Here is a 12963-nt window from a genome sequence, read left to right as displayed (position 1 = left end):
TTTTGTCTATGTTTGTGTTTTTATTACATGATCATTAGTGTCTAGTGTCTATGTCTTAAAGCTATGAATGTCCTATGAATCCTTCACCTTTCTTAAAATGAAAAATATTTTAATTGCAAAAGAACAAGAAGTACATGATTTCGAATTCTATCTTGAAATTAGTTTAATTATTTTGATGTGGTGACAATACCTTTTATTTTCTGAATGAATGCTTGAACAATGCATAATTTTGAATTTGTTGTTTATGAATGTTAAATTTGTTGTCTCTTGAAAGAAAGATGAAAAAGGAGAAATATTATTTGATAATCTGAAAAATCATAAAATTGATTCTTGAAGAAAGAAAAAGCAGTGAAAAGCTTGCAGAAAAAAAAAGGCAAAAAAAAATAAAGAAAAAAAAAGAAAGAAAAAGAAAAAGCAAGTAGAAAAAGCCAATAGCCCTTTAAACCAAAAGGCAAGGGTAAACAGGATCCAAGGCTTTGAGCATTAATGGATATGAGGGCCCACAGGAATAAAATCCTGGCCTAAGCGGCTAAACCAAGCTGTCCCTAACCATGTGCTTGTGGCGTGAAGGTGTCAAGTGAAAAGCTTGAGACTAAGCGGTTAAAGTCATGGTCCAAAGTAAAAAGAGTGTGCTTAAGAGCTCTTGGCACCTCTAACTGGGGACTCTAGCAAAGCTGAGTCACAATCTTAAAAGGTTCACCCAGTTATGTGTCTGTGGCATTTATGTATCCGGTAGTAATACTAGAAAACAAAATGCTTAGGGTCACGGCCAAGACTCATAAAGTAGCTGTGTTCAAGAATCAACATACTGAACTAGGAGAATCAATAACACTATCTGAATTCTGAGTTCGTATAGATGCCAATCATTCTGAACTTCAAAGGATAAAGTTAGATGCCAAAACTGTTCAGAAGCAAAAAGGCAACAAGACCCGCTCATCTAATTGAAGCAAATCTTCAGTGATAAGTTTGGAATTCATTTTATATTCTCTTCTTTTTATCCTATTTTGTTTTTAGTTTCTTGGAAACAAGCAACAATTTAAGTTTGGTGTTGTGATGAGCGGATAATTAATACCCTTTTTGGCATTGTTTTTACATAGATTTTAGTATGTTTTAATTACTTTTTATTATATTTTTCTTAGTTTTTATTCAAAAATCACATTTCTGGACTTTACTATGAGTTTGTGAGTTTTTCTGTGATTTCAGGTATTTTCTGGCTGAAATTGAGGGATCTGAGCAAAAATCTAATTCAGAGGCTAAAAAAGGACTGCAGATGCTGTTGGAATCTGACCTTCCTGCACTCGAAGTGGATTTTCTGGAGCTACAGAAATCCAATTGGCGCGCTCTTAACTGCGTTGGAAAGTAAACATCCTGGCCTTTCCAGCAATATATAATAGTCTATACTTTGCTCAAGATTTGATGGCCCAAATTGGCGTTCAAAGTTAGCCTAAAACATCTTGGCGTAAAACGCCCAAATTGGCACCAGAATTGGAGTTAAACGCCCAAACTGGCACCAAAACTAGCGTTTAACTCCAGGAACAGCCGAAGCACGTAAAATCTTCAATGCTCAGCCCAAGCACACACCAAGTGGGCCCCAGAAGTGGATTTCTGCACAATCTCCACTTAGTTACTCATTTTCTGTAACCCTAGGCTACTAGCTTAGTATAAAAACTACTTTTAGAGATTTATTTTACATGGAGTTTTAGTCTTTTTGACCATCTCTGGACATTTAGTCCTTAGATCTTTGGCATGGAGGCTGGCCTCACGGCCATGCCCAGACCTTTCACTTATGTATTTTCTGCGGTGGAGTTTCTACACCCCATAGATTAAGGTGTGGAGCTCTGCTATTCTTCATGAATTAATGCAATTACTACTATTTTCTATTCAATTCACACCTGCTTCTTCTCCAAGATATACTCTCGTACTTAATTCAGTTAAGTCAGAATGAAGGGGTGACCCGTGACAATCACCCAATCTTCGTTACTTGCTTAGCCAGGATCGCGTGCCTGACAACCACAAAGCGATCTACATGATGTTCAACGTAGTCATTGGACGACAGCCGGAGTATATTCTCTTGGGTCCCTAATCACGATTCACATTGTCTCTCCTGACAACAGAGCATTTGAATCTGAGATTAGAACCTTCGTGGTATAGGCTAGAACCATTGGCAGCATTCCTGAGATCCGAAAAGTCTAAACCTTGTCTGTGGTATTCCGAGTAGGATCTGGAAAGGGATGACTGTGACGAGCTTCCAACTAGCGAATGTTGGACGCAGTGACTGTGTGCAAAAGGACAATGGTCCTATTCTGACGCTAGTGGGAACCGACAGATGATTAGCCGTGCGGTGACAGCGCATATGGATTTGTTTTCATCCAAGAGGATCATACAGCTTGCCATGGAAGGAGGTAACGCATGGTTGGAAGAAGGCAGTAGGAAAGCAGAAGTTCAGAAGCAACAAAGCATCTCCAGAAGCTTATCTGAAATTCCCACCAATGAATTACATAAGTATTTCTATTTGATTTTCTGTTTTATTTATATTTTAATTATTAAAACCTTATAACCAATTGAATCCGCCTAACTGAGATTTACAAGGATGACCATAGCTTGCTTCAAGCCGACAATCTCCGTGGGATCGACCCTTACTCACGTAGGGTTTATTACTTGGATGACCCAGTGCACTTGCTGGTTAGTTACGCGAATTTGTGTAAGAAGTCTTGAGATTACGTTTTCCCACACCAAGTTTTTGGCACTGTAGCCAGGGAACAAACAATCATGATTTTGCGTACCAGATCGACCTCACTCATGTGAGTAATTACTACTTGATGCGACCCAGTATACTTATCGGTGAGTTTCATGTTGGAATCTGATTTCCACCCATCACAACTAAACAACTTTTCTATCCGCCTAACTAAGATTTACAAGATAACCACTATTTGATCCAAGCCAACAATCCTCGTGGGATCGATCCTGACTCACCTCAGGTATTACTTGAATGACCCAGTGCACTTGCTGGTTCAGTTGTATGATGTTAAATTCTGCGTACCAATTTCTTTTCTAAGAAACTGTTTTAGGGAATTTCACTAATTTGAATAAAAAACTTTTTGTTGAACTTGCTTGAAAGAATTAATTTTGGAACATGGTTTTAGAGCTAGAACACACAAGCCTAGTGAGATTTTGAGCCTAATTGGTTGGTTGCATCTTTGGTGTGCGAAATTAGAACTCGCACAACTGAACCGACAAGTGCACCGGGTCGTCCAAGTAATACCTCAGGTGAGTGAGGGTTGATCCCACGAGGATTGTCGGATTGAGCAAGCAATGGTTATCTTGCAAATCTTAGTCAGGCGAATAGAAAAGATGGTTGTTGTTGTAAATGCATAAAACAAAATAAGAACGAAAGTAATACCAACTTGATGTAGAAACAATGATAAGAATATAGTTAAGGCCTCAGAGATGCTTGTTCTTCTGAATTAATACTTCTTACTGACTACTTTAACAATGAGTGATCCACTCAATGGTAAGGCTGTAAGTGATTAAAGCCAGGGCCAGTGGTCATTAATCTCCTCTGATCCACATCAAACGCCACGCCAATGGTCAATTGATCTGAACGAGGGTGAAGCTCACGCAATTCAAGCTCTGATGATCCTACTCAAAACGCCACAAACAAGGTCGGATCTTCCGGATCAAAAAATAAAGCTCTATGATTCTAACCTTAGCACCAAAGAAACCTCAATTACCCATGGCTAACGAGATTTTATGTCACATATCCCAATTATCCCAAATACTCTATTGGAATCTGTGATGCATTTTCAAGCGGCAGCTCAATACTATCCCGCCAATGACTCGCAAGAACTCATGTAGAATGAGAGGTCATATGCCAGTTCCACCCCAGATTCATAAGGATGTAGAACGAAAATGTATCATAGAATGGAATCAAACATGTATTAAAGTAGAAAAGTAATAATATTAATCCATAGGAATGAGCAGAGCTCATATCCTTAACCTAGGAGATTTAGCCGCTCATAATGTACAGAAATAATATGAAAAATATGTAAAGTGTCAAAAGGTACTGAAACAAGGGTGATCCTTGTTCTATTTATACTAATCTAACAATAAAAATTTACAAAAATAAGATAAACTAAACTAATGGTGCGAAAATCCACTTTTGGGCCTACTTTAGTGAGTGTTTTCGGCTGAGCTTGGTGTCCAACTTGAAGAATGGGCATTGAACGCCCATTAAGGGGGTGGCCATGCTGTCTTGTGCTCCCTTCGTGGCATTGAACACCAGGTTTGGGTGTTCAACGCTGGCCTTGGTCCTCTTGGGGCGTTGAACGCTAGAAAGGGGGTAAGTAGGGCGTTCAATGCCCAGTTTGGGCAATCATTTCCAAAGAAAAGTATAGACTATTATATATTGCTGGAAAGATCTAGATGTTAGCTTTCCAACTTCATTGAGAACACGTCAAATTGACCTCTTTAGCTCTAGAAATACTTGTTTGAACCCACAGAGGTCAGGATCTGATAGCATCTGCTATCCTTTCTGTGCCTATGAATCAGACTCTGCCAAAACTTGCCATTTTCACCCCAAAATCACCTAAAATCATAGAAAAACCACAAAAACTCAAAGTAGCATCCAACAAGTGATTTTTACACTAAAACCTATTAAAACATAATAAAACTTAACAAAATATACTAAAAAACTAAGAAAATTGTGCCAAAAGGGTATAAAATATCCGCTCATCAACCATTCCCCTTCACTTTTTTTAGTTTCCTTCAGCTTAGCATAAGGACATGCTAATGTGTAAGTATGGGGAGGTTGATAAACTACAATTTTATAGTTTATTTTGTATTAAATTGAATGGATTTTGTCAATTATTCTCACACTTATTCATATAAATTGCATTGTTTTTGTGAATCCTTCCTAATTTGTGATTAAGAATGAAAACATGCTTCCTAGGCCTTAAAATTGCTAATTTTTAATCCTCTTTTATTACCATTCGATGACGTGATATGTTTGTCATGTGATTTCAGGGTTATAGGGTAAGAATGGCTTAAATGATGGAAAGGAAGCATCCAAAAGTGGAAGAAACATAAAGAATTAAAGATTTGAGAAGCTGGTCCCGACGCGTATGCGTGGCTGACGCGTGCGCGTGACCAGGAGCATTGTCCACCGATGCGTATGCGTGACTGACGCGTACGCGTGACCTTGTGCAAAGTTAGACGATGCGTACGCGTGGTTGACGCGTACGCGTGACAAGCGCCACGTGCCTCACTAAAGGAAAAATGCTGGGGGCAATTTCTGAGCTGGTTTTTGGCCCAGTTTCAAGCCCAAATTGAAGATAAGATGCTGGGAGTGAAGGAGGATAGGGAGAACACACATTCCATTAGTTTTAGTTTTAGATAGATGTAGAATTCTAGAGAGAGGCTCTCTCCTCTCTCTAGGTTTTAGGGTTCTTAGTTTAATTTCTTCTTAGATCTAATTTTGAATCTTGCTTCAATTTAGTTTTCCTTTAATTTTTACTGTTCTAGTATCTTAGTTTATCCAACTTCTCTTGTTAATTTCTTTATTTTGCCAATTTAGTTTATGAACTCTCTTGTCAATTTCAATTTCCTTTCAATGCAATTTTATATTTTCATGTCTTTTGATGTTTACCTTAGTTGCTATTATTGATTTCTTACGTGTGTTAGTTATGGCTTTTATTAATTCTTGCATTTTATGATGTTTGCCTTTATTGCACTCTAGGTATTTGATGAAATGTTTCTTTTAGCTATAGAGTAGATTTTTGTATTCTTGACTTGGGTTGGTAATTTGGGTGACCTTGAGTTACTAATGTCCAAGTGATTGATAATTTGTGTCCATTGACTCTAGTCTCTCACTAAATCAATTGGTGAGATGGCTAGAACTTATGGATTAGGATTAATGAAGCTCATTTGACTTTCCTCCAATTATTAGAGGATGACTAAATGGGATTGATCCTTGCAATTATCGTATTGTGGTTGGTAACAAGGATAGAGATCCTTAACCATTAACCCTTGCCAAGATCTTTCTACCATTTGAGTTTTCTTTCCTTTGTTGGTTAATTGTTATTTATTTTCTTGTTATTTACATTTCTTGTCTCTTATTACAAAAAATCCCAAAATATTTTATAGCCAATAATTGAGCACTTCTTTGCAATTTCTAGGGAGAACAACCCGGGATTAATACTCGAGTTATTTTGATTTGTATTGTGACAACCTTTTTAAACTTTGATTGGTGGATAAATTGTTGGTTTGGACTATGCTTACAACGAAATTCTTTTGAGAAATTCTAGACCGACATTTATCCCTTCATCAGGCATCCATGGCAAAACCTCCCCAAAACAACCACCACAAAATATCAAGATGCTCAAGATGATCAAAATATATTTGTAAATAATAAAATATATCAAAACTTACCTAGTAAAAATAAAGGGACAATAATAACATTAGAATATTAATCACTCACTAATCACATTACTTAACTATTGTTGATTCCCTTCCACAACAACCCAGCTTTGATTCCAACTACACATTCGTTTTCATTATTTCTAATGTCTAAGTATTTTTATACTAATTAGTCCTCTAGCCCTACATTCATAATTAGGAATAATCATTTCTCCATAAACCCTAAATTCAACTAAAATATAGCGAATGATAACACTAATCGGTAAGAACATAGGGCAATGAATAATATAAAAATAATGTTCAAGTGCTCTGTCAACAATGTTATGCAAATAAGGTACTCTATCAACAATATTCAGGTTTGTACAACAGCATCCCCAATCTCAATTCAAATGTTGTCCCTAATAGTGATAATAAAAATCACCAAAAAAATGCTAGTTTTAAAAATCATACAAAATACAATTATCAATATTCCAATATAAAGACGTAACATATAGACATTTATGAAATTAATTTAGAACAGATGCAAATTCCATAGAAATAATCCAGTAAAAAACAAAAAGAATTACAAACTCACATAGCTAGAAACTAATCACATGATCATCTAAAACCAGAAATAAAACAAAAAAAAAAGAAATGCAAATAAAAGATACCCAACGTTCTAGCAAGGTGTCTAGACTCAGTCATCAGCTAAGCCAAAAGAAAACAAGGCCAAGCAACAATTGGGGAACAACAATAACATAACAATTAACAAGAAGAATCAGCAACAAAAAGAACAACTAACAGAGGCTGAAGAAGAACAATCAGCAACGAGATTCTGAAGAACTAAATCAATTAACAGAGTCATGCTCTATACCTGAACACCAGAAGGGATGGAGCTGGAGACGAGCAGAGCTAAAAGCGATGGCGACGAGAGGCAGAAGACGACAACAAGGGGACAGCAGAGCTCGTAGAGTGGCGAATAGAGGAACTCACAACTTCAAGCTTTGAGAGATGTAAGACTCCAGATTTTTCAAAATTAAATAATAAATTATTTATGATATTTTATTTATTCGAGAATATATTTTCAGAGACACAACTAGAAAATGGATTAATACAGACAGATTTAGTCTTTATTACAGACGGATTTTTGGTTACCGACAAAATTACTGACGGATTTTGTCCCTCTCTAAAAGCCCGTCGGAAATTATTTACCGAAGGATTTTTTTCGTCGGAAAATTACAAACGGATTTTTACCAGTTACTGACGGATTTTCCCTCTATAAATTTTCTATCCATTTTCCAAAGGCGACGAACTTTCCGACGAATTTTTTGTCTGTAATTACAGACAAATTTTCTGACAGATTTTCTGTCTGTAATTACAGACGGATTTTCAAACGGATTTTCTGTCTGTAATTACAGACAAATTTTCTGACAGATTTTTCGTCTGTAATTACAGACGGATTTTCCGTCTGTAATTTGAACTTTGAAAAATCATCTTATACTCTAATTACAGATAGAAAATCCGTCTGTAAATCCGTCAGTAAGGTAAAATAGAATTTTTAATAAATACAAATTTTATTGATGGTATAAATAGAAAAACACACCAGTGAGTACAAAACGCTTTCTTTATAATAAGAAGCAATTATTTCCATGCAATAATATAATCTAAATACATTAGATGACAAATAACTACTAGTGGACTCATCAAGATTCAATATCCTAATTTATGGATAGCTTCATTCTTTCTTGAGCTTTTTAGTGATGATGGCAATATACTTGCTTCTTGAGATTCTTGGTCCATCAAAATTATTCGCTGCTTCCCACTTTCTGAGCAGAGGATGTCTACCTTACTATATCCGATCTACACTCAGACAACAAATAAGGCAATTATTAGAAAAAAGAACCAAAAAGGAGTTGTTACTACTGCAGTTACTTTTGATTAAATTTCAAGTATCTGCCTGCAACAATTTGGAACTCTTCCATAGATTTCTCAGGGTTAGTTCTTTTTAAAGATCATGGACGCTGCCAAATAGCAATAGCAGATTTGGAACATGTAATGCACACAATGCAATAAACTAGAACAAGTCTAAAAGCAAGTGATTCAGATTCAATTCAGTGACTGGATACTTTATACAAGTCTTTGATCAATTAAGCAATCAAGAACTGTCATTGAGTTGAGGAAAAGAAGAGGCTTCAATTCACAACAATTATATGAACATGAAAATGCAGTGTCTGAAGAGAAAATAACATGAATGAATCAATTAAATAAATAAAAAAAAACAGTAAGAATTGAAGTAGAAGATGATGATGGAGAAACAAGAATACCTCTTCCCTATGTGTTGCTCTCTCAACAGCATCAAGGTTCCTTCTTGAAGAAGCATTCTTCCTTGCCACCACACAATCCACAGAAGCAGAAGCATGATCTGATGCGAATCCAATTCCAGGGCCACACCATACATCCTGAGAAGAAGAAGAAGAAGAAGAAGAAGAAGAAGAAGAAGAAGAAGAAGAAGAAGAAGAAGCATGTTTATGGTGACATGTTATGCTGCTTTTTTCAGTGTTCCTCCTTCTGCACTTCTTGTTCTTCCTAGTGTTCTTCCAATCAGTAGAGGATCGAATTACAGCAGGAACTGAGAGGTTTCATTGGAGAAAGAGGAGAGGATGAGAGAGGATATGGTGGATTTTCAGCTTGTGGTTTGGATCATGGGGAAATAATGTTGAATCATTATGAACAAAGAAATAATGTTGAATCATTAAAAATAACTAACCATTCCATGATCTTTTAGCCACTCTCCTAAAGGTCTATTAGTATTCTGAGGATCATAGGGTTCACCATAAAAGAAGTCCGGAACAACCACATAGTAACCAGAAGCTGCAATCTTGTCTGCAAGCTTCCTAAACAACAAAAGATGAACAATGTTATTTAGGATAGGAACACATTGAGATGGAAACAGAGATAATTGACAATAAGAGCATATTGAATCAGATTAGCCTCCTGCTTCTATTGGTGGTAAAATTTATCAAAAGCTTCAGAAATTTCAAGTGAAAGATAGCGAGGCTTTAATCTTAGCAAGTAACCTCAAACAAGAAAAGCTTATACCTTCCTTTCTTGTCAATTTTTGTTCAGTCAACTATCAAACAAGAACACATTCAAATAATTAGAATAAAGCAACAAAGTTTGGTTTAATGAGGAGAAATAAGCTACAAGACATGTCCTGAATATTAAATGGAGAGGAACTTGTTCAAGTAGAAAGTGTGTTGTGCCGCTTAGGGTTCTATGCTGTGAGAGTATAAGGGATTAGTTGAACACACTTTGGAAAGCGAATATGTTAATTGCTAAAGAAAATCACCCCTTTTTCCCAATGGGTAAAAGGATTATGCTAATTGCTAAAAACAAGAGGAGAGAAGTACAAAACAGAAACCTAAGAATACAACAGTCTAACTCTAGATACCAATATACCACACAAAAGAAAAGCACCTTAACTTCAATGCTTTGTTAATATAAGAGTTTTACACTATTATTATCAATCACATACTACTTCTATAATGTGGCAGCGCATAATTAAATATTTGTTTAGAAACTTTTATACAATGATGTACACCAAATTAAATTCATAAAAAAGTGTGAAATTTTTATGGATAATCTCACACAAAAGATAAATACCAAAACAAGGAAGGAGAAGAGGACACTGCAGAAAATAGGGCAAAGAAACCAGTATATTACCAACTTTTGAGGCCAGCCTTGGGAACATATTGCCTTCTAAACTCTTGCTGAGGTGAAAATAGCACCTCCTCTCAAGTTTTCTTCTATTTTCTCAACTGCTTGTGTCCACTCAAGAAAATCCCTATAGTTAGGTTAGTAGACTGTTGTTGTAAAGAACCTGTTTGATAAATACAAAAGAATATGAAAAAAATTTAATAATTGGAAATACAGCACAACCAATCTTCCTTTGTATCATCTCATCTTCATATTAAAGTAACAATATTGCAGTGAAAATTGAAGCTAACATAAACAAATAAAGAAAAAACTAATTCCATAAAATTAAAGCTGACATAAACAATATTCACGGTAACGTTTCAGGCACATAGCATGGATGCAGTTAGGCAACACAATCTTACTATTCACTTCCATGCATATTCCACATTCTTCTCTTTCAATGTCTATATCAGATTGTTGTTGATGATCCTCATTGTCTCTTTTTCGATACCTCTCCATACAAACAGCTTTCTGTTTCTTATCCTCTGAATCTGTAACCCCTTTCTGAAGTTGTAACAAAGACGGATAAATTACCGCTGATAAATGCAAAAACTCAACAAATAAGCTAAATTAACTGACCCAAAGATGCAAAACAACTTATCATACAACAAAATAGAGGAACAAATACCATAGAATTCTCTAATGCTAGCTTTCCTTTCATGAGTAGATATGGTAGTTGTTCCATCCACATATACCTGCACCATGAGAAACATTTTTCAGCTTATCCCAATTTAACTCTTGAACAGCACAATAAATTATATGAAATTCACCTCTTTTACACTTTTTCCACTCTTCATAGAGAACAGTAACAAGAAAGTAGAAACTACAAAGATAGAAACTGCATCAACAGCATCAATAGCAACAAGAAGTTAGAAACTACGAAAAAAATTGATAAACCTAAAATTGGCACAGAAAAGTTGAGCCCTAAGCACCAAAATCACAAAATCAGATTATACCTGAAGTTCACTAAAGGAGCAAACGCGACAAGAGCGGCGGTGGAGAGATCTCTATGTTGTATTTTAGATTTGAGGTGATGGGAGTGTTGAGTGAAAGTGGAAGAACCTTACCAAATTCAAAAAGCAGCATATTAAAAGGAAGATTTGAGGTGATGGGAGTGTTGAGTGAAGTGTGAAGTTTGGATTTTGTTCCCCATGGAAATCTTGAGAAAGAAGTTCTTGTGGTTAGTATATAAAACTCCCATTAAGTCACACTAATACAATATATGTCAAAAACGGGGGAAAATGATCTAGGAAGGTTAAAGCAATTGACCTTGTAATCAAAGTTGACCATCCCTTGAGACATGTGTGGCTCATTCGTAAGCTGGAGAAGCAAACAAGAAAGAGTAGTTTATGGTTAGCCAAAAGGAGAATTAGCAATAAGAAACATGAGAATGGGAAGGGGGTTGTCATAGATCAAATATTGGATGAATAAAAAAAAACATAATGCTCATTCAACAACTCTTGCGCGTTATCAAGTTAAAGCTGAATCTGTACTCAACAAAACAAAACAGCACTAAATTCTTGTAAATATAAGGTGTAGCAGAATATCAAAGGCTCATAAACAACAGAAAAATTGTGGCATTTCCCTTATAATAGAAAAGGAGCATAAATACCTGAGCATTAGCTTTAAGAGTGAGATTTTCAGAGACGTCGCACTTGACTCTTGCATTGAGCCTTCCATCAGTCAATATTCTCCCCAACAACATCAACTAAACCAAGCACAATAATATCATCGTCAATGAGTGTTGGAACTTACAACAACAAAACGAAACTAAGAAAAATCAGAGGGGGGGGGGAAAAGCACCTTGGGATGATCAATGAAGGTTGCACCAAACACATAGTTAGCGGTAGGGATCTTAATAGTCTCCGTTGACTGAGAAGGGATCTCAGTAGGCCCCATCGAAACGCTGGTCGCAATCAGATTCCAACCAAGAACCAAATAAACAAATTAGATAAATATTTTTGCATAATTTAATTTGAAGTCAGCTAAAAGATATGAAGAGGTACCTATGATTGAGGGAGAACTTCTGGTTGAGCATCTTGGTGAAATTAAGTCAGCTTGTAAGTCAGCTTCTCATTGATTTTCTTCACAATTTCGGGTAAAGTTTTGGATATGATCATGCCTTGAACTTAAACTAGCCTCTGTGCCAGAACAAGAACACCAACAATGAATTTGTCAATCTTTGAAAGCATTGGATGAGACTCAAAAAGCCTCTCTTCTTCAATCCTCGTCTCCTCATAAGATTCATCGCCAATCCTGTTCCTGACACAGACATAACCAAGACCAATGTTAACATCATTAGCAGTTACCTTCTCCAACAAGCCTTCAGGAGACTTATCAGCCTTTGTTACAACAGCCAAGGTTCTCAAACTAGTTTTATCTACAGACCGAGATATTCTTATTGATTCACAAGTAATAAAATCAACGGTAGCAGAAAGAACATTCAGAATAATACTCTCTTCAGGCCTAATATACTCCATGATAATATCCTTGATCTGATCATAGATATTTTCAGGCTGGCCATGAACAGGAACCCTAGTTATACCAGGAAGATCCACCATTGTCAAGTTCCCTCCCAAACTAATACTGACAAAATATTGTAAACAATTATAATTCAGATTCAAACCAATCATAGTCCTCAATCAAAAGTTTGAATTAGAAACTAAAAAAGAAACTAAAAAAGCACATAGATCACAATAAGCAATGAGAAAGCACAGCGATTACGATAAGCAAACAAAATCATATGAATTTTGAGTTGAAGTCTAGGAAAAATATAATGCTGCCATTACGAAGATCTCCTTGAATTTAGAACGC

At 36.0% G+C, this 12963-nt stretch overlaps 1 protein-coding gene across 1 annotated transcript; it reads right to left on the bottom strand.

Annotated features, from left to right (window-relative positions):
- Positions 1 to 12278: 12278 nt before the first annotated feature.
- Positions 12279 to 12710, bottom strand: LOC112721618 (putative dynamin-related protein 4A). The gene has a single exon (XM_025772666.1). The coding sequence runs from the start codon at positions 12708 to 12710 to the stop codon at positions 12279 to 12281; it is 432 nt and encodes a 143-aa protein (XP_025628451.1).
- Positions 12711 to 12963: the final 253 nt, after the last annotated feature.

The sequence above is a fragment of the Arachis hypogaea genome, chromosome 11 (assembly GCF_003086295.3).
Source record: "Arachis hypogaea cultivar Tifrunner chromosome 11, arahy.Tifrunner.gnm2.J5K5, whole genome shotgun sequence".
Classification (NCBI taxonomy): Eukaryota; Viridiplantae; Streptophyta; class Magnoliopsida; order Fabales; family Fabaceae; genus Arachis; species Arachis hypogaea.
Note: the sequence above shows the minus strand (reverse complement) of the source record. Positions and strands in the feature narration are given on the sequence as shown.

Coding starts and splice junctions, on each gene's coding strand:
- LOC112721618 (XM_025772666.1), bottom strand. CDS start 12,710: ATGGTGGATCTTCCTGGTATAACTAGGGTTCCTGTTCATGGCCAGCCT.